We start from the raw sequence: 23735 nt of genomic DNA, 5'->3' as shown, positions 1-23735 counted from the left end.
TCAAAGTCCCCAAGCATAGTGCAAGTCTGTGCTTCTAAGTAAACTACAAACAAAGTTCCTAAAACTGGGAATAATTCTTCTCTGATGAGATTGTTTACACACAATCAAAGACCATTTCCTCGTCATGGAAACAGAGCTGGTGATATTTGCTAAAAATTCAAGCATTTTACTTCTAGTATAAAACGATATATTTATAAAGTCCCTCATGTAATAATTTTCAAAGTCAAACCTAGTCTCCTGGGTGTCCCTGACAGTATGACTTTGTGTGGTGTTTGCACTGCAGGCCCATTGAACTCGATACAAACACTGACAAAAATACATTTGCTTAGGGAACCGCCACTTGATTTCTTGTTTATTTCCCACTGGTCTGTTTTGTCCTTCAACTGCAAAATAGTAGGTGTAACTAAATAAACCTTATTTTTTTTCGGAGCTCTGACTTAAGTAATGTTTAAAGTATTGTTGTTATTATTTTCTTTTACCCAGGTAGGCTTATACATTTTATCAGATTTTCTTTATTATTAAAGAAGCTAGTGAACATTTTGTCCTATTTATTAGATCACTTCCATATAAAAATGCCAGTGAATTTGTAAAGTGAGTTTTTGGGCCCTATTTTAAGAGCGCTATTCCTTAAGATTATATTTAATTTCTATACAGCATCCTTTGGAGAGGCACTATACAAAATTATTATCATGGCTAGTATTAAAAGTGATCGATAGCACTATAATACCATCAGCAGGTAGAATCCTAAAACTGCAAATGAAGGAACTGATTTTAAAATTTGCAGCAAGATCTGAAATGCTTCTCAAACATCTTAGCACAATTACCTATTTCTCAGAAAAATAGCAAATTGCACTTTGCGCCACTAACATTCTTGCAGGCTGAAGACAGGAACAAACGTAGCTACAAAAAGTAGCTGTAATGTGAACCCAAGTGCAGTTTATTTATAGTGCTGGTAACAGAACATGAAACCAAAACATAACAAAAATAAAAATAAAAATAAATGACATGACTAGACTAGACTAGACTAGACATGGAAACAGAGTTACAACCAACAATACTCAACAAGGGACTACAAAAAACAAGATAGCTTAAATACACTGACAAGGGAAACACATGACAAAGACAACCAATGACAAGACAAATGTTCAAAGTGTAACAGCACCACTTCATTAACATACAAAACACTCACAGTTTGCATGCATACACCCACAGATATCACAAACACTTCCACCCACAGCCACTTGTGCTTTTTGCTGCCGCAGAAATTGCGCTTAGAATTAGCGCTTTCACGAAAACTGGATAAGATGTAGCGCAAGGCATTGCGGTTAGCGCTGCATCTAGAGCAATCACGTAAATAGAGCCCTGTGGGGGGTCTGGCATATTCCTAGTTTCCTGTGTATTTCTCTAGGTCCTGCCATAATAGTGCCAAAAACCTCAACAACATTTGATGCATGCAATCATTTCGTTCTCCTTCTGAGGATGAGCGAATTGGTCCTTATGATAATTAAAAAGCTATCGCTAACAGGAATCTTCTGCCTCATTAAAACCCTTCAAGCTTATAGATTTTATCTGTTGGAGGGAATGAGCACCAGTTGGGTGGCAGCCAGAGGGCCACGTTTCACAGATGTACTTTAGAAGATAGTGTCACCTCCAAATTAGGAGATTAATTGTGCCTTCAATGTTTCTTAAAGTGCAGGTTGAATTTCGGCCTGTTCATAACATGATCACACATTTATAATGGCGTAACCATAGAAAGGGTCAAACGTATGTGATTAAAAGCTTTAAAATGGAGAAAAGCAGGCAATAGACAGTGAAACTTAACGTTTGTGTTGCTGACAGAATTGTGAACAATTTGCAGTGAAGTCGGAAAATTTGGTTGACTTTTCTTGAGCTTAACTTGGTCTGTGCTTACCTAAATTTTAAATAAAATCAAGGACACTTGTGAACTTCCAGGGAAATGCCCATAAGGGGTGCTAAAGCAGGTTGTTTGCTGTAAATGATGTAATACAATGAAAACAAATACAGATTTTATTAACTTTGTTAGTAGGTTTGCCACTTTTGAAGTTGTAAAATAAGGGAGACTTAAATGGGAGTGGGGTGGGGTAAAAATGGGGTGAAAATAGAATCTCCGAATCACGCTCGTCACTGATTATGCAAATGCAATTACTTCCCAGGATCTCCCATGCTCTATGAGGAACATCACAGGAGAAGGTGAACACACTTGAACGCACTTTAATGGAGCCTATGTCAGGGTACTGAAAGTTTCGGCAGCAACATGCCAACTTCCCATGTTGCAGAAACATGGGTTGATACAATCATTTTAGGGTGATCATGGCAGCACTGACCTGCTTTAAACAGCTTCTCTTTGTCACAGGGTTCATCAGCAGAGATTCATGAGTTTAAATCTATGCAAGAAAAGGCAACCTGCTAATGATCTGTTTAGGGTTTAGCATGTCAACACATTTTAGCTTATGAAAGGGTAAGATGTTTTAGCTGAGTTTGCAAAATATGAAAGAAGTGATAGACATACTATCATTTTTTTTATTTTTATAAGACAAATGAATGTACATTTAATATTTTGTTGTCTGTTCAGTGCAACATACTCATTCATATACACATTCATTGTGATTTGTGGAATTGAAATTGTTGTCTCTTGGAAGAATTCTGTTGTGAAGACAGCAATAAAATGACAAATTTGTATTCTGTCTTTCCTCAGAATTATTATTAATAAATATTGGCATAGAATTATTGGTACATAGCAGTGTTATTATTCATCTTTGTGGTTTAAGGAAGATTTTGTATTTCATGGTACAGACCCAACATACATGAAAGACATCAAATGTGTTTTATCAGTAGAGACTGTACTTTTTCTGTGAGTTTCTGAATTAGCACAATGACCCCAGGTCTTTTTATTTCCTTTATTGGAAATATTATCCTTTTAGATTTGCACATGAAAGGCTAGTACTCTCTCCTCAACAAAAAGGGGAAATTTAACTTCAAAGAATCACAAATGATGAACATAACTTTTGATAGGCTTTGTGATAACACATGAAAAACACTGCTGAGACATTGTTATTTAAACTGTGTGTAATATTATTTAGATTATGGAGGCATTGATTTTCTTTAGATGTTAAAGGGTGTGCTGAGATTTCGAGCTGAAAGGATTACAACACACAAGGCTTGCTTTTAATACTGCATTCAAAATTGCTGAACAAAATGTAGCCTATACAAACATGTGAAAATCTTTTACCACACCCCTTATGTGTTATCTTTTGAACACCATCATAAACCCACTTACAATTCGTGACTTATGAATCCATTTATCAAATACACGCAATTTTAACCACTATCAAGTCTGATGCAAAAACAAATACATTTCTTCACACACCCTTGATGTATAATTTTAATCAATAAAATGTATCATATGCAGTAGAATCTGATATTCTGCACTCATTTAGAGTAAATAATGAAGCTTGAATAAATGCTTTATTGAATGTAACTGCATTGCTTAATGATGTTACTCATTGAAAGAAAAACATAATAGGGATTTGCTAATCTTTCACTGATCATGTCAATTACATGCATACTAGCAACCTACTAAGTCTGCATTTAGATATGTATTTTCGAATTTACTTCCCTTTGAGATTAACCAAAGAATTGCAATTAGTTGTCAACATGAATTGACTCTATACAGTATTTGCATTAATTGGTGCTTGTTTTGCCAAAGAAAAACTAAATTTGTCTTCTGATTTATCAGAATGTAATACATTTCTACGAACAACTTGCGGTCACCCATGTCATGACAATTATTTTTATTAACCAATATGCATCTTAGTCTAGATTTGAATCCAGACATGATCAGGAGTCTTTTTCCCCACATAGGTTTAATGCATTTATTCTTCCAGATAAGATGAGGAAATGCCAAATATGTCACTGGACTTGATTCATAAATCTTGGTGTTAATTGTTAATGTCCTAGTAACAGTATACCTCAATAGCAAATTGCATCAATGTAAGATCTACTAATATACAGTTCTACTTTTCTGCCAACTTTTTTTGCCGTTTATGACTCAGGCGCAACAGTTGCTAAATTTAACCATAAGCTTGGTTTGAAAAGTCATTTCAATTTGACACCCACAACTTTGACAGAAGAAAGGAAGCAGAAATAATAAATTCCAGGGGGAAATTATTGGAGGTTGTCCCCATAAATCTGCGGCAAGAGAGCCACTGAGGGCTAGCTATGCTGTGCAACACCTCATTCTGATATTGTGCAGCTCGAGCATTGCCTAATACTGAAATGTTTGTGAGTGCAAGGGTATTAATTTTGGTTCTTGTGGGTGTTTTTGGTATAAAACAAGGCTATAGTCGTGATTTCCAATCACAATCACCTGGACATGCACAACTAATATGGTGATACTTTTCCTTTTAATTGAGTTCTAAACGTAATTTCAGGTGGTGCAGATTCATCTAATCTCGCAATCATCTCTAGACTATATAAGGTTTGCATACCTCTCTCCAGTGACAATTCTTCAGGCATCCCTTCTCCACCCCATCTCCACATTTTATATTCTTCGTGTACATTAATTCCCATTTATCCACTAACATGTATCATGGGGGGGATTAGAGCATAAATCAAGTCTGACGCTCGGGGTCCTCAGTTGCAGACAGCAAGCCAAACCATTACAGTTACCTCAAGATTATATGAACATACAGACTTGTGAAATCATGTTTGTACAGTTTCAGTTTAGCAAAATAAATCCCTTAAATCCAGACAATCAAATAAAACTACAAAACAGTGACTTAAAAGCATTTTGATGTTTATTCCTTTTCCCTAAATCTATATAAATGTGTTTTTTTGCTTTGTCAGGTCAGCCGAACCTTTGTCAGGTGAGCTGAAGGGGTATGCTTCGGGGATAACATGTGATCACAGCAATTAGACATGATTCAATGATTAGTTAGTGTTTTCTTGGTGTTCCAAGCTCACAGCAGCTACATTTGACTGTAAGCAATTAAGACTTAACAATTCACATCATTTAAGAATTAACATCTCACTCTTAATGAATGCATTTATGTATTTCTGATAACTTTAAAGATCTTATTTTTTAGAAAATAGTATGGGAGTTCTTCAAGCACTATGTATTTTTTATACCTGCTCATCTGTGCATTTTTATCTTTTCATTATTCATCAGAAGTCCAAAATTATTCCACAGATATCTAGAAAATAAATGTGTTTTCACTAAATAAAAGGCATTTACTCCTATTGCTAACATCGACATAATGTTTACCTGGAAACTGGCAACCCATTTTGTCTGTCTGCAGTTCTTCTTTCATTAATTTGAGGTTAACCAAAGGGTTTAGATTAATAAACACAAATTCAGAATTTACACTATATACTCTCAATACACATTCCGGAACTTATCATTCAGGACTTGATCCATTTTGGTGTGGATGCCCACTTTTTACAATACAATTGTTACGTTCGTAGGTGAGGCAGACGAGGAGTAGGGATCTACATGCAGGTTCTTTATTGAACAAAATGAAAATAAACAAGACAGGAACAAAGGAAACAACCACGATGGGAAAAATTAAACCAAAACACGAGAACATCAAGGGAACATGAACAGGTTCATGAAAAGCATCTACATCAGACATTACAAACAACGATCGACAAAGACTGAACAAACAACCAGGGTTTAAATACAGAATGGAACAAACAAGGGAATGAGGGACACCTGGGGAAACAATCAGGGGAAAACCAATCATAAAAAGAAACTACAAAAGGACTACAAAAACCAAACAGGAAACAGAAACTAAACTAAACTTCAACATAAAAGCACAAAAACAAAAGACAACAGTGGACATGACAGAATTCCCCCTCAAAGGATCGGATTCCAGACTATCCTAAATAAACAAAAATAAATGACAAAAAACCCACAAAAAACAAAATGACGGAGCCCTGGGAGGCTCGGGTGGCTCGAGAGGCAGAGCCCTGGAAGGCTCGGGTGGCTCGAGAGGCGGAGCCCTGGAAGGCTCGAGAGACGGAGCCCTGGGAGGCTCGAGAGACGGAGCCCTGGGAGGCTCGGGTGGCGGAGCCCTGGGAGGCTCGGGTGGCTCGAGAGGCGGAGCCCTGGGAAGCTCGAGAGACGGAGCCCTGGGAGGCTCGGGTGGCTCGAGAGGCGGTCTTGGACGGTCGAGGCTACAGGCGCTGGCTCTGGGACGGTCGAGGCTACAGGCCCTGGCTCTGGGACGGTCGAGGCTACAGGCGCTGGCTCTCTGACTGTGGAAGGCGTGGGCGCTGGCTCGCTGACCGTGAGCTGGGGAGTGGAAGCCTTTCTTCTCCACCTCCTCCTGGCGGACAAAGTTGGCAGCGCTGGCTCATTGCTCAAGGCAGGCGTGGGGGTTGTCTTGCTGGCAAGTGGAGCAGGCGAAACAGGACGAGCCATGGACAAGACAGGAACAAAGGAAACAACCACGAGGGGAAAAATGAAACCAAAACATGAGAACATCAAGGGAACATGAACATGGAGAACAGGATGAACAGGGCAAAGCATCTACATCAGACATTACAAACAACGATCGACAAAGACTGAACAAACAGCCAGGGTTTAAATACAGAATGGAACAAACAAGGGAATGAGGGACACCTGGGGAAACAATGAAAACCAATCATAAAAGGAAACTACAAAGGACTACAAAAACCAAACAGGAAACAGGAACTAAACTAAACTTCAACATAAAAGCACAAAAACAAAAGACAACAGTGGACATGACAGACCAAACAGGAAACAGGAACTAAACTAAACTTCAACATAAAAGCACAAAAACAAAAGACAACAGTGGACATGACAACAATCAATTCTTTATGGAATATAGATCCTGTATATATTTATTTTTCTAACTAGAAATCTGTTTTACTTGCAAATATGTTAGATTGCGGAAGTAAATGGATTGTTAATGCTGTTTCTTGTTTACTTTACAATCCAATACATTTCTGATGGATAAAATCAAGCCCCGTCCTGTATTGTTTTTCCTCTGAAACACGTCAAATATTTTAATCAAAATGGGTTGTGAATGCCATTTTATGTTGACTTTAAATTAGAGCATGGAGACTTTATCACTATATCATATTACTTTGTCCTATTTTGTAAGTGTGCATTGAGAGAAGGGAACATGACACATGTCACATGCCATTATTTTCCATTAGGTGAAACTGGTGAATTACAGTCCCAGATTTTGATAAATCATCCACAACTCCAATCCTCTGCAACATCTCAGTCATTACATTATTTTTCTCTGAAGATTGCACATTGTTATTCATTTATCCTGTTGTATTAAAAATAAAGACATCTGCTTGATAGAGCTTGGAAAGTATTAATCAAAGGGAATGAGGGGTTTGTAAATGAGTATGTATGTATGCGGGAAGTGAGTCCTGAGGGATCCTGCAAAAGGCTGCAGTCTGACAGTTCATGGATACTAAAAGAAGGCCATCCATGCTGCAGAGGAGGAGGAGAGAGAGAGATCTGATAGGAAAGAAAAATAATAATTTAAATCTCAATTATATCTTAATTGTTTCTCCAAGACAGTAATGAAAGTAAATTGAAAGCAAACTGAGACTTTTGCTCAGATGTTCATCTGTCTCCTCTAGAGTTTAACAAATCTCACCAATGTTTGATTTAATTGATTTTATTCCAAAAACTGCATTCATTAACGTGAACATTTCTCATCAAAAGACCAAATTTTCTGAGATATACTATACATTTGAATTTTGTAACTATAATCTACGGTGTAAAATATGATCTCATTTGTGTCTACTTGGAGAAGCATCTATAAAGTTTATGCTTAAATGAAACAAGTGAGAGCAGCATGAAAACACAATCTTTGGGCAATAAAATGTTCCTCTCTGGGAGAAAGTGAGAAGACATTTACAGGCAATATTCAGATGCGCTGCAATACATATTTCTTTGTCATTACAGAAAACTTTTCTGCATCAGACAAGATTGCAAAAACATCCTTGACATTTCATGTTTCATGCTCTTCAAGTATTCAGAACAGATGTATGTTGGGGAAAATATCATGACATACTCCACCATGCATGGTTGATTTGTGTTAACTGAAGACCACTGGTTTTATATCAAATATGTATGTGAAAAGGTCAAGGGCTTGATAGTCAGACATTAACTTTCAAGGGTCACTTCTGCAAAGTTCTCTGTGTGATGGGCTCCATCCCACACAGTCAGTATCCAAATCAATAAGGACAGTTACAACTGATAAAGGAGCTTGGCGCACAGAGAGGCCATATCACATGACCCCAATCAATAGTCTGGAATGTGTAACTCACAGCTGAACCACCCACCATGTTTTTAAATGATGTGAGATACTAGAGACTGAGATTCGTTTTACCGAGTGGAATCAGAGGAAAGAGGAGAAGAGGTATATTAATAATTAACAATAATTAAATGGTAAGAATTACTGAAATTTGTAAAAAAAATGAATGCACATTACAAACATTTTAGTTAGTAGGAGCTCCAGTTTTACAGAGGTGCACATTGAATCCCAAAGAGTTCAGGCAAGGCAGGAGCCCTTTGAAATTTGCATATCAACAAGGTCCTTGGTAAACCTGACCAATGAAACTGACTTATTTAAATTATGGTTTTAATCATAAATTGTTTGCTCACTGCATTTTGAAAACACATTTTGTGTTATGCATTATGTATGGACTCTCATTGGCAAACTTGTGTTTGCATGAGTTTAAGACAATGACATTTGACAGTGAGCAGTGAAGAAAACAGGCTATTATCATGTTCTGCAGTAAATTATTTTGTAAATGTGTACAATGATCTTCTGTCTCCTAAAACATGATTTACTCAATATTGAATAAATAAACTTAGTTTAAGGAAAATCAGTGCTGTAATAGCATTAGATTTAAAATTTTAACCTAGTTTGCACTTAAATAAAAAATGGGAGTTTGTGGCTTTTAATCCATGCCTATTAGCTGTGAAGCCATATATAGGTGGAACCTCAATTACCCTTTAGCATACAGGGCCATATCAAGACAGTGTGGTGCCCCTGGGCACTATACCTCAAAAGGCCCCCCAATCAGACAAGACATAATCAAGGTGATTTCTCAAATGTAATTTCCTAACTTGTCCAACTACATACATGTAGGCATATGAGCAGTGAGCACTATATTCAAATGTCTCAATTTATTAATACTACCATTAAAACACATTTGATTTTTAATCAATGTAGAATGTGTAACTTAAAAATAAACAGATTTGTGTGTGTGTGTGTGTGTGTTTTGTTGGGTGACAGTTGTAGGTTACAGTTTGACAAGAGTTTAGAGTGTGACAAAAGCACTTTGTTGTGTTTTATTGCGAGTGTACACGAATATAAGTAAACACTTTGCAGTTTGAATGATGTCCTGTATGAACAAAATGACGGAGTATGTTTTTATGTCTGATCACGCCCACGGCTCTCTCTCTCTCACGTCACACACACACAGTTCGATCGCGACCACGGCTCTCTCTCTCTCTCACACGCGCACACACACAGTTCGATCGCGCCACTGATCTATATAATGACATTCTATAATAGATCAGTGTCTCTCTCACACACACACACAGTTCGATCGCTCGCACACACAAACACACACACACACACACACACCAGCATTGCAACCTTGATCAGACTGTTCATTATGCGAAATAGAGCGATATGTATCGCTATTTAGTTTTATTTATTTTTATACCGTGTATTCTCCGTGTAAATTCGTGCACCGAGACGTGACGCCCGTACCGTTTCGGTTCACTATGAATAACTTACATGTACCGTCCCACCCCTAATATTTACCTTCATTAATGTCCTCTTCCTCACCCGAGTCTTCCTCGCTCCTGTCTCCCCCAAGGACAAGGAGAATATCCTCATTCGCCTGGCGGTCATCGCCGACACCCTGACTAACATTAGCAGCTGCTGCATCTCCCCCGCTAGCAGTGCCAGCGGTGTCAGACTTAGTGCTGCTGGTGTCTGCAATTCCAGTGTTCTCCCAAAAAACTAGTGATTTAACAAAAAAATTGTCGATCCCTGGAACATTTTTTATTGTAGCTAAACGTCTAGCGTCCTTCTCCTTCTTTAATCTTCTTTTTGCGAAACCACTCAATTGCCGTCTGTCCATTTTGGATTTTGATTCATTTTCTGTAGCCGTTAAAAAAAATGACACATTTGCGCGTACTTGTTGTGGACCAACTCAACTCTGACAGATTGGGGAGGGGGGGAGTGGTAGTGGTCATGTAATCTTCATTTATTTATAATTTATTATTATTGTTAAATTAGTGTTCATAAACAAGTTATGTATGGTCTTTCAAGAATTTCAAGTTAATAATATAACAATTTACGAAAAATATTTTTAAAGCTTGTGTCATGTGGTGCCCCCCTAGTGGTTGTGAATGGTTGGTGCCCCTGGGCACTGGCCCAAGTGCCCTTATGGATAATCCGGCTCTGTTAGCATATATATACATTTAAAATATACAGTCTTGGGTAAATTGACCAAAAAAATTAAGAACCCATCTTGAACTATACAGATATTTCTAAAATTAAATGCTCTCTAGAATTAAAATGTCCCTCTCACTAATATGACTTGCAACCAACTAGCAATTAAGTCATGATTGACTGATGACGAGTCACGATAAGCTCGTTGGTAAGGTCACGCGTCACTTGGAGGTGGAAGCCTGTCATTGTTTATAAGAGAAGGGCGCTGTTCAAAGATTTGTATTTGTCTGTGTATTGTTCAAAATGGTCATTTGGTGTGTGTATCTTGGATGCTTCAACCTTCAGAAACCCCAAAGAAAATGTACGCCGGGAAAAATATTAACGTTTTTATCGATTGCTTACAGATGATCATGAGCGATTGAAGCTCTGGCTTATCGCGCTGAACCTGGATATCAGTACACCCTTACATTCTCTCAATTATTGGAGGGTGTGCAGTAAACATTTTACCCCTGAGGATTTCAGACCATCGAAAGAAACAAAGGGTCGATATCTGAATTCATCGGCTGTGCTGTTTTTCCAGCGAACTCGGGTATGTGTAAAAACTTAGTCATTGTCACGCCTCCCACGGTCTCTTCACTCTCCCTAAGTGCTCCACTCCTCATCACCTAATTTCTAATTCACTGCACCTGCACTCAATTCACTCACTCATCACTGCCTGCAAAAATAACTTTGTGAACTTCTCTTTATGTGTGAAATAACCTGTACCATTGATCTCACTGCATGTGTAAACCCTGTAAATTTCAGTAAACACTCTCACACTAGGTTTCACTGACGAAAACGTGTGAGTCATATAGCCTATATATTTCTGCTAAAGAAAAAACAAGTAGATAACGCATCGGCATTGCTCTGAAATAAAGGATGGTTATTTACAGCAGTAATGTTATTTTTATTATTATTTTGAAATTATTTTATATTGTTTTTAAATTGTTTTTGTTTGTGAACGGCAAATGGTCTGTGCAAGTTTCTCTTGTAAACAACACGCTTTCTGCCTCCTCCATGCGTGACCTTACCAACTAGCTTACGTCATCCCTCTTATGAGCGTGTGTCACAGAGATGTACGGAAGTGAACATTTGTAGTTAAAAAGTATATAAGTATTGTTTTTTTTCCAAAAAATAATCAATCGTTTGGGTTCAGAAGAACTTTATGAGTCGACTGGAGTCATGTGGATTATTTTGATGCACCCTAAATATGCATTTTGGACTGTCAAGAAATGGAGTACATTTACTTGCATTGTTTAGAGGAGAGGGTCTGAAATTAAATCCTAAAAGTCTTCAGTTCTGTTTTGATGAAGAAAGAAACTCAGATACATCTTGGATGGCCTGAGGGTGAGTAAATTATCAGTACATTTTCATTTTTGGATGAACTATTCCTTTAACTAACTGTGCTGGTGGAATGGCTTTAGTATGTGGCAACTCACAATTGTACATTTTCCAAGATAACTCCAGTTGTTTAGATAGCCAGCCAAGTTCATATAAGTTAACAAAAACATTGTGTATGTTTAGTGTTATAATGTTTCTTCATTATTTTATGATAGCTTAACTATTATAGTTTATTATTCTTATTTTAGCCTTTTTAATCAGGGAGGTATAGATTGTGCAACTTAGCTCATTAAAACTCATAATCTTTCAATATATTAATCATATAATATTTTGTCAATAAATCTCCTTTTTAGCGTGTCTGGAAAGGTTTAACTTTCTGGAAAAAGAAACCATAACTGTGCCAATTGGCCTGGACTGGTATGGCATGGTGTCGCCACAAAAACCGTTTGGCCTGATGGTGGATAGGCCACTTATGTCCCACCCGTGTTGTTTCAATAGGAAATATGTCAACCGATGAAAGAAAACTGCACTTATCAGGTAATTTCATGGGGTCTCTGAACATGCATGGAGCACAAAAATGAATGAATAAATTAAAAAGTTTCATTATGAGGATTTCACACAGGCTCAAGAATTATGCTGCAGTGCAAATTAAAACCTGTTTTTAGAAATTTTTAGACAGACTTTTTACACTTTGTGCACCATGTCAATGCGTGCAACTTGTGAAAGACAAGCAGTTTAAGCCTCAAAAAAAAAAAAAAAAAGAAGCTGTGTTTTTGTTGTTTTTAAATATTTTTTCAGTCTTTTGTTTTGAAGGTAATCAAGGCTGTAATTATCTCCTGGAGAGGACCTTTCAACAAATCAGGGCTCTTACTGTGAATTTGCATTTATTATACTTTCACCCCATGCTTTATTTACTTTGAAGAGTAGTGATTAGGTCTCACCTGGCAGATATCCTGGAGTGTAAAACATAATCAACTCATCAACAAATCATCTAGCCAATATCTTTGCAGGACTTATGCTGTGAACAACGTAATGGTGTGGCAGGTGAGGGAAATCAGAGAAAAACATTTTCATTACATAAAAATTAAACCATCAGTCAAAAAAAAAAAAAAAAAAAGAAAAGAAAAAAAAGAAGAGAGAACTATAGTACAAGAAGGAAATTACAGCAGTGTTAGGAGGGTAATTCCTGTTGTGCAGTAACTTTTGAGCTCTGTAACTTAAAGGAAATGTGAACAAATGAATATGCACTGGTCAAGTTCAGGGACTTTATTAATTAAAGCCTGTTTATTTACACAGTGGCAAGGGAATAAACAGTTAGCCATTGCTAAGTGAGGGATTGCGAGTTAGATTTTATGATAATGTCAACATGAAGTTAATTGTGATATTGAAACATTGATAACATCATGCAGAGTTATTACCAACAGGTTTTTTAGTGAGACAAAACAAATAATTCCACACAAATGATTAAAGCCCTATTGTTAACACAACTGATATTTGTTTGACATGGATTGTTCTTTTTCCACCAAAAATGACATCATTCCATGGATGCTGATGTCAGGAATTGGGTTTTACTAGAAGACTAATAGGATGCAAAGCGATGTTGACGACAGGAAAAAAGGAGTTAAATTATATGAATTTCACCCTTTATAGTGATATCATGATAAAACAAAACTAACAAAAATCCCCTCTTTAAAAATACTGAGTTTAATATTTGATCCAATATATTAGCTAAAGACATAAAGGGAGGGATGAAAGTATATTGCATAGCACAAATTACCAAGAAATACATAAACTGCATTGCATTGTAAAAGTAATGATTACTCTTGAGTCTTAAAAATATTTTATTTATTTATTTTTGGGATTGGATGATGAAACTTCACTGTGCTTGGGGAGTATTTCAGAAACTTCTCAGAGAGATAAATATTACTCATAAGTAGCAAAGGCACTTCTAATACTTGTCTCTCCCCATGATGGCATTCAGTCTGTCTGAGGGTGTTAAACAGAATTTGCACATCACTAGTGCTTAAAAACAAAGCATAATAATATGAAATCACATGGCGACAGAGATTTTTTTAAGCTTCTGAGATGAGCCTCCTCCACAACAACAGATGGCATAAAATTGTTCTTGGTTATTACAAGGAGCCTTGGAGCCCATAATTGTAAAGCAACAAATTATCTCTGCCATATGCCATTACGTATGGCATTTGCATTATATTGGAAAAGACAATAGACCGTTGATAAAGTCCTTAAAGGAATATTCAGGGTTCCATACAAATTAAGCTCAATTGGCTGGATTTGTGGCATAATGTTGATTAAAAAGCAAAAATCTGGGTTACCATGAGACACTCACAATGGAAGTGAATTGAGCCAATCTGTAAATGTTAAAATACTAACTGTATCAAAAGTATAGCCACAAAACCTAAACAATATGCATGCTTAAAGGAATTTAATATGATAAAATCACTTGCTAACCTTTTACTGACAGTTACTGTAAATGCAGTTTTACATGTAGCGCTCCTCTCCCTAAACTTAAATGGAAAGGGCCCAGAGTTCTTATTCTCTTTTATCTCTCAGTGTATTTAATTTTCCCTATGTATTTAACACAAATAAAACCTACTTTAAACACTTAAATAAATTAACTATTATTTATTTTATCATGTAAATATGTACATTACTCTTTTTACTAAATGTACATACCTTTTACCTCAAAACAAAATAAAACACAATATAGTGTAATATTTAAGTAATATCACACGAGCAAGAGTGCTATATGGCCCTACATCAGCACTGCTGTTATATGGAACTACTTTATTACGCTACGGATCAGAATCTGCCGTTGCTGGATCAAAACAAATGATGCATCCAAACCTCCATTAGTAATTCAAAAAGTTCACTTCAGAAATAGTCTCACGGCTTGTGCTGTTTCTAACAAGTTATTGGATAAACAAGGATGGATTGATGGGTGTGTGCGTGTCAATGTGTCTTTGTGTGTGTATGTGTGTTAGACAGAGAGAGAGAAAGAGAGAGAGATGGAGAGAGTGCGATCACCTGTTGCCACTCCCAAGCAGAGATGCTGTCAGCATTCTGAAGGTCAGCTTTCTCAGTGGAAAAATTGTGTCCAAGCGGGGGTATTTCTCCCTATTTCGTGGTAGACGCGCAAGAGTCGATCACTATAGAAACAGCGAGGTCCTCTGCCATTTTTAAACAGTGTGTATCCAATGTGGAAACTCGGTAAGCGCCTCGAGTTCTGTAACTCGAGGCGCTTACATGAACAGTCCTTCATGTCTTTCAGCTGCAATGAGCCTTAATCCTGAAATTGTTAATTTAAAGCCATTTAAAACAATGTCCTAGCTTAAGTAATGTAGTGGTAATACCAGCGATCACAGAGCGCTGTTCTATGTAAACAATGACTAACAGATTCACTCTACATCACCAACTGGCTCATATTACACACAAAAATGCCACCACCTGCTGGCTAACATATGTAATTTCACTCCTAACAGATATATACTGCTCTTACGCCTTAGTATAGAATGGCACGATCACAAGCGGAGTGATACACACAGTGAAGTGTCCGAGTGCTGATCCTGTCAGACCATCAGTGCTCATGGAACGACTCTTGTCCAATCAGATTTGAGGATCGGAACTAGCTGTTGTATATATATAAAATATAACTTCTGAGTCTTTTTTTTTTATTAATCAAATTAAATAAATGAAATCAATAAAATAAACAATAAACTTTTAGAATGATAAAATAACCCTTAAGTACTGTAAATTAAGTGTTTACAGTATTCACAATACCCTATTCACATTTCACGTCAGACTCATAGTAACATAAACACTCAGCTATTCACTTGCAAATATCACATTACATATGAAACCTTTTAAATGTGACTCATAAACCATAAACATAACTTATAACAATATGTTTCACCCTTTGGAATGTCAATACTCATGTGATAGTATCAAACTTACACTCAAAGATGGTGCACGTGCTTCGAACAAAATGGATACCTCACTTTTAACGATCCGAGTTTTTCTTCACACGCTCCACGTCCACGAGGATTTCACGAGCGATCGGTCCGTTGAACACAGATATCATGAACATTCCACGGTTGTCAGAGGAACCACTGAGAATTTCCTTGAACTCAGGGTGCTATCTGGTTCTTCCAAACGGCTCTTCGGCAAAAAAGTGGTCAACTCTATTCACTTTGTTGTTCACTAAGCGAATTCATGGTCTATAACACGCATACAGCGATATCTCTGGAAATAACAGACCCAGTCCTTTACAGTAGCTTAAAGAATAGCGTTAGCTCTCGTCTAAACTTTACTCACATCTCCCGTCCCCTCTCGCTCTCTCCTTCGTTCCTCCCTGCCCTACTTCTTAACCAATCACAGACATCCTAACAGTTATGTACAGGTTAAGCTTCACTTCACATCAAAGTTTTTGTTTCTTTTGTCATTGCAGCATCAAATAACCATGTATATTGCTTTTAAATATAATATATATAAAATAAATAAACAATCAATTAAGATACCTTTATTTTTTCCAAGGTTACACTATAACATTTGAACAGGTCTACACTAATATTTTAGCAGGGCTACATACAACTTAATTTTCATGACAATTTAACACCGCAAACACTAAAACTACTGTAAAAACAACTATTTAAACCTCTTTACAGTTCATATAATACACAAGTTCTAACAGAACAATTAAGTGCTTTTTTTTAATTAAAGGCTTCACATATCTTCCTTTAAATTAAAAAAATTGTCCCATTTACTGTTAATGTAAGTGCCTTAACTCACATAGTTTTTTAAAGAAAGGGAGGGACAAGGTGAAATTTTTTTTTGGTGGTAATCAACATCATTCCACAGTTGCAGTCGGTTGAGTTTAACTTGTATTGAACACGGAATATACCTTTATTTTGTTGAAAAATAACGCAGTATCATTCTGTATCTCTATATGTGCTTTGTTCACCTTCTGTCTTTTGCTTTTGGATATGTGGCACATTCCAGCAGCTTTCTCTCCTTCTGCATGCCTAATGCAGATTACGCCCCTAGGCTTCGACAGCGCTACTAAGAGAGTATATTTCATATTGACGCGAACATCTTTTTTAAGATGCATCTTTATAAAGATGCCTTCCGTCTTTGTGTGATTCCAGGATGCGGTCGTTATCTCTCTGCCTCCGATGGCCACGGCGCGCTGCCTCACGTGTCTGGGCAGCGATCACACTGAGGCAGCATTTGTGGATGGTTCATGTTTTCATTGCGAGAATATGACCATGGCACTGTTGCAGTCATGGCTTTCCTTCTTCTGGGGGAAAGCCACTCTAGCCTCTTCTACCTACGGGTATGAGGCCGGCCTGGCTTGTGCTGGAGGTGATTTGGGGAGTTCAATGGGCTCAGTCTCGCCGGGTAAATCCCAGCGGACCTCACATTCCCCAGTACTCTCGTTTGCCCCCATTGAGTTCTCAGATGAGACCAGCTTGCCTCATGGCCATCTTAACGTCTCTTTCGTGAGCAGGATGAGTTCTCGATTGCTGCATCAGAGAGCGCACTGGTGATGTCAGACGCCGAGAACTCAACCGGGCTGTAACCTTCGGTTCTGCCCGTCCAGTCTGAGGCCGAGGCAGAGCTGACCGCTATGCTTGCCTGGGCCACTGCGAGTATTGGGTTGGACTGGAACCCTCCATCCTCCCCTGAGCCCTCGCGGTTAGATGATTGGTTCCTGGGTTCCCTTTCTTTCCGGAAGTGCACGACGAACTGACAGAGTTGTGGAGGGCACCTTTTGTGGCCCGAAGCAGACTTCCGGGTGCGGAGCGCAAGGTCCCCCTCAGCGCAGCCGCCTTGGGTCAAAGCAATGTTCCTCTAAGTGGTGTTGCATGCTCCCCACCCCTCTGCGAGGCCGCACCACCAGGTACGTCAGACGCGATCATCCCCTTAGTGCCCATTGCCCGGAGCTTGGATGCTTTTGAACCCATCGCAGTGGCTGGCCTGAAGACTCTCACGTGATCCTGAGACCCCGACCGGGCTATGTGCCCAAGGTTTCCATGACCCCTTTTAGGGATCAGGTGGGGAGCCTGCCAGCCCTGCCCCTGGAATTGGCAGACCCAGCCTTATCGTTGATGGGTCCGGTGCGTGCTTTTCGCATCTACTTGGACAGCACACAGAGCTTTAGACGCTCTGAGCAGCTCTTTTCTGCTTTGGTGGACAGTGGAAAAGGAATGCTGTCTTGAAACAGAGGCTTGCCCACTGGATCACCGACACCATCACATTGGCCTACTAGACCCAGGACATGCCCAACCCTTGCAGGTTCGAGCACACTCTACAAGGAGTGTGGCATCCTTGTGGGCACTGGCCAATGGCACCTCTCTAGCAGACATCTGCAGAGCAGAGGGCTGGGCAAAACCCAATACCTTCGCAAGTTTTTAAAATCTCCGGGTTGAGCCAGTTTCATCCTGTGTTATTTCAGGTACGAACAGGTAGAGTTTGGTAATACAGAACAGCTGGCTGGGTGTATCGCTTGCGTATAGCGCTATTCCCCTCCCCTGAGGCGAAAACGTGCGCTTTTACCCCCAGTCGAGTTCACATCGTGGACCCTGGATGTCCTTACTCCCTAGCCTTGTGGCTCGTGAATTCGGCCGAGGAGTTCGCAGCCAGACCCACTATGGGTATTAATATGCCCTGCACTGGTATAGGTGCTCCACAGGTGCCGATTACTCTCGTAACCCCCTGTGATGTATTTTTCGTGGTACGGTCTCCCTTGGGCAGAGCTCTCTCTGTCCCTGGTCACTGTGTTTGTAGAGCTTCCCCCCTTCGAGGCAGGACCTACCACTGTGCCTCTTCCATGTGTGGATGGTGAGCCCATGTGTCGTATTGCCACATATTGACCTCCCCTTTTGGGCAGGATGTGGTCTCTGTGGGGTTTTTCCCCCTTGAAAGAATAGGAAAGGAAAAGAACACCTTCCCTGATGCATATAATAGCATTAGATGACCCCAGCCGAGTCTAATACTCTGTGGAGAGAAAACATAGAGAGAAAAGGCTGCGGCTGTACGACAGTAACCGAGATGTTTTCTCTTGTTGCCTATTTGAATTTCAGCAACTTGAGATGTAATTTAGGCTATAGTGTTAGTTCCAGCAGATAAAAACATCTAATTGGATTATCATTACCTAAACTTCTCTTTTTAACAAGGTTATCCATCAAATGCAGTTTAATTACCTCAATAGCAAACACTAAGAGGGCTGACTTGAAGCAACGTGATCAGAATGGTTAGTGTAGGCTAACCATGTGTAACAACGGAGATGTGAATGACACAACTGACTTCAATGTTTTATGGATAAGTTCCTCTGGGCTCCAAGGGAATATCTGCACAGCTCCTCAACGACAGAATTAGTCTTTTGATCTACTAATTGATTTGGAAAGCGAAGAAAAAGAAACACTGGCATTTCCAACCATGTTAGAAATAAATCAATTTTAGCTGCTGGCATTAAGGAGCCAGAGGGGAAAATGCTATTCTTTCACCAGTATCTCACACTGGTGTAAGGACACTTTAAAGCATTATTCATTATTATAAATATTCAGAGTTTGTCATTATGATATATGAATGTAATTTCCAGCATTCACATTGAATTTCTTTGTTGTATATTTGGGTTATGGACTATTTGTTATAACAAAGCCCAGTCTGCATGTACTCTTAAAACACTTGTGTCTCCACATTTATCTATCACAGTCAAAAGTGTTTACTCTTAATGTACACAGGTCTACACTAGGTATTATTAATCATTTCACAGGGCAGACGTGACCAATTTGCATGCAAGTAATGGGATATTGAAATGTGAATGGATGGAGCAGGTGAGTATGTAATGATGACACAATGTCCTGAGAGGAACAGAAGTGATTAATGCATACCTGTCAACACTCCCGTTTTTCCGGGAGTCTCCCGTACTTCACACCCATCTCCCGCCCCCCTCCCATTTTGTTATTTCTCCCAGGAAACTCATGTAATTTGTATGGTCCAAACCTCGTTATATGAATAATCACATCAATATATTATTCCAAGGTTGTCCAGTTGCCAGATCTTTTATGAAACGCATCCTACTCAGACAATCGACACATCATACAAATTTCAACCCATTTGTGACCTCAACCATGGCAACCTGCAACCCATTTGCGCTGTTGATATCAGCGCAGATAGTAGATGTGGGAAGTCAAATCAAGCATCGGTGGTAGATGGGAGGAAAAGACTATGGTGGTGCTCCTGCGAAAAAAAGTAAATATACATGTAAATTTAACAACAGCTGGCCGGAAGTATTTAATTTCACATCTCGAAGCCATATCGACAATGCCCACGCATTGTGTGTTGCACTGATTTTACTATCGGACACGGTGGGAAAAATAACGTTACTCAGCACATTAAATCAAGCCTGGCTCTGCCATCCAACCCAGCTCCATACAAAATGCGTAGTATATTAAGTTAATAAAAGTATGAACTTTATCATACATACAATATATGAATTATCTATTAACAATGAACAATAATGTTTATCAGCAATTAATGTTCATTTACAAATATCATATTGTTCATTGTTACTTCATAATGCAATAAATAATATTATCGTATACAACATTTAATGTTAAATTGCATTATTATATATAGTAATTAACATAAACCAAGATTAAGAAACTCTGTAAATTTGGCTCCATCACTCCACTCTGTTCTCTCCACCAATAGCTGGTGTATGGTGAGTATACTGGCGCACGATGGCCCCCGTTGCAACATCCAGTCGGATGCTGCACACTGCCGGTGGTTGAGTAGAGTCCCCTGTTCACTGTGTGAATCGCTTTAAGTGTAATGTCAGAAAAGCATTATAAAAATGTATGTTTGTTCATTCAGTCAGTCATTCATACATTTTTGTTCATTGTTAGTTCATAATTAAACTTAAGTTTACAACGTATACGGTACATCCTATATGTAACGTGTTATATGTATTATGAAAATCACCATACAAATAAAATGTAATTAACTAAATAGACTTTTGGTCATCCTGTCCTCATTATTGAGACTTTTTCACAAAATTAGTTTATCCTATGGAAAGAAATGGATAGCCTTATGTACCTAGCGACATACTGTACCTTGGAAGGACATGCTGTTACAAAAAAATCTGTGCTATCAGGAATAGTATGACCTGGTCAGCGTAATGCTGCTCCACACACCGTACTTTATCCTTTAAGCACAAATTGCTCATTTTGGATATCTCAGCTCAGTGAGTTCATGGTTTTGAAAATGTATTTAAATTCTAATCACATCAGGGATGCAATTAATCATTGCATGGTTTTAGGGTCAAACTGATGAATATTTAGTTACCTATATAAAATTGCCTTGACCTCTCTTGCAATAACTTTCATTTCATTATTCTAACCAGAGCAGAGTCTTACCTGATATCCCAGGCCATCACTTTAACAGGCATCTGGCTCTCCATGGATTTGATCATTATATTCATTGCACATTAAAAGTTCTGCAGAATCGCTTCATAATAACATACAGTATATTAAGCTTATTTATAGTAAATGTTACTTTATAGTTCCCTTTTGTACAAACTCTATGCTGCATGATGACACAATGGGGAGAGCATCCATGGTCACGTGATCTGAAGCACTTACACAATCACACCAATTCATTGGCTGATGCCACTTAAGCGATGCCCCTAAGGAGCTATGTCCTGGGTTCTTTATAACCATCAGCCCATAGCGCCATCCCCCAGATTTTCTTACTTCAATGCACAAATTGGTCTAAGCATGTGTTGTTTCTAGTGACTCACTTCGAAACAAGGATGATTATTTCTCAATTTTGAGTGGCAACACGAGGATGTCTTTCAAGAAGTGCTTACCTCCATGTATGTGGTTCATCCTCGACGGAGATACTCACCGTGGGTTTTCGCCACACGGAGGCTGCATTGGAGGGATCAGATTTCCCGCAGTGGGATTTGACAAATGTCCGGATGCATTGCGTGATGCTCACTTCCTACAGGGAATTGGTCAAGCCGTGTGCTCACTCTGGCAGCGTGTCTGATAGCGTTACACAGCCACTTGACACGTGGGAAGCTGGCTCAGAGGCCGAGGAGATGAGAGGTGAACAGCAGGCCAACCTTCGGTTCTCTCTCTCTCGCTCTCACCGGTTTCGGCTCGACATTCACCTGTGGAATTTACACACGAGCACTGAGGCCCATACTGCGGTTCCTTACAGGGTGCAGCAGATAAGGACAACATGTTGACGGCCACTTCTGATTCCAAAGATTTGCTGGCCAACATCTTGCTTACCAATGGACAGGTTTCCAAGCCCTCGGTAACCTAAAAGGAATTATTGAGGTTATTACATGAGCAGTGGAGATGCTTCACTTGGATTGACTGGATGAGACTCAGTTAGAGGAACGCAAGTCCATCCTACATGACTGCTTTCTAACAGGCTAACTCATGAGACACCTTGTAGAATGCTCCATTTCTCCCCCGACCTCAATCGCGAGATTTCGAAGTCCTGAGATCAGCCATGTTCAGTTAGGATTACAAATCAATCGGCCTCTGAATTTGCTGATGTGTTGTCCGGTGGGGAGCATAGTTACACTTTGTTACACATAGTTATCACGTGATGGAAGACACATTGGCAGCCTATCTCTCTACTTTATCTGTGACCATGTGGAGATTGAGGCCTGCCCTTCCCTCGATGCCTTGCAGGCTAACTACGACTTTATTGAACAAGGCCTATCTGGCTTTGGGCCAAGCAGTTTCGGTTTTTGCAAACCCTAGCAGTTTTGCAAGCCTACCAAGCCCATTTTAAGGGGTATTTGAATGAGGGTACTGGACTGGACAGAAAGGCTGTCATGGAGTTACGCCAAGCTTCTGATTTGGCACAATGAGCTACCAAACATATTGTTCAGGCGGTTGGAAGGACCATGGCGGGCCTTGTGGCAGCGAAACACCATTTGTGGCTTACTCTCATGGACATTTGTGACAAGGATAAGGCCTTTTTATTGAACGCCCCTGTGTTGATGCAGTCCAGTTCGTGGTTGAATAGTTCCATGTTGTAAAACAGCAGATTGACACTGTAACACAGTTAAAGGATGGGCAAGGAGGAGGCGAGAACCGGCTTGTCAACATAAATCATAATTTAATGAAAACTCAAACCAAAAGCAAAAGCACAAACATAAACACACACAATTCTCTCTCGAACCATCGTCACCGGCCGCCTTTATCCCTCGCGCGCCTCATCAGGCTGATTGGGGACCGGGCGCGCGATATTCCGACCCGGCCCCGCCCCCCTCCGCTCCACAGACACATTCCAGCAAATGCTTCCTTCGCGGAAGAGGGAAAAGCCAGACGCAGCACTGGTGCATGCATATTCTACCTCTGCGCAACGTCCCACCAGAGAGCCGCACAAAGTAATGGACACAAGTTTTACGCCACCTTCAAAGGATTGGGGTCCTCATACATTTCTGCCACAGTGGTAGCTGTGTAGGCATATGGATAATAGTTAATCTCCATTCAAATGGCCATCTGGACAGCAGATGTTAGCACAATATGCTCGCTGTGAATCGTGGACCATGTTAACTCATTCATCTCTCTCCTGTTGCCTCAGACAGCATTGGGACGTATTCACTATTATTTGTGCCTAGAACGCCCGACAACCAGAATGTAGCTCAGTTTACCCACACAGTTTGCGCTGGGGTGCGAGAGTTGAGAATTTTCAATTCTAATTCGGTTTCTGCCCTCATGACCAAAGGTCTTGTGGCATGTATAACAGAATTCAATGTACAACAAGCACAAGTATACACAAATCACACGCAAATCACGTCATATATACCACACACTGTCC

At 39.3% G+C, this 23735-nt stretch overlaps 1 protein-coding gene across 1 annotated transcript in view; it reads right to left on the bottom strand.

Annotated features, from left to right (window-relative positions):
* Positions 1-22943, bottom strand: part of LOC127623010 (eukaryotic translation initiation factor 4 gamma 2-like) — a 50414-nt gene extending 27471 nt beyond the window's left edge. The window contains exons 1-2 of the mRNA XM_052097229.1: positions 22857-22943; positions 22042-22216 (exon numbers count right to left, since the gene is read on the bottom strand). Of these exons, the coding sequence (XP_051953189.1) occupies positions 22042-22216; positions 22857-22943 (262 nt within the window). The remainder of the gene's footprint in view (positions 1-22041; positions 22217-22856) is intronic.
* Between the last annotated feature and the right edge of the window lie 792 nt (positions 22944-23735).

Source organism: Xyrauchen texanus, chromosome 29 (assembly GCF_025860055.1).
Source record: "Xyrauchen texanus isolate HMW12.3.18 chromosome 29, RBS_HiC_50CHRs, whole genome shotgun sequence".
NCBI lineage: Eukaryota > Metazoa > Chordata > Actinopteri > Cypriniformes > Catostomidae > Xyrauchen > Xyrauchen texanus.
Note: the sequence above shows the minus strand (reverse complement) of the source record. Positions and strands in the feature narration are given on the sequence as shown.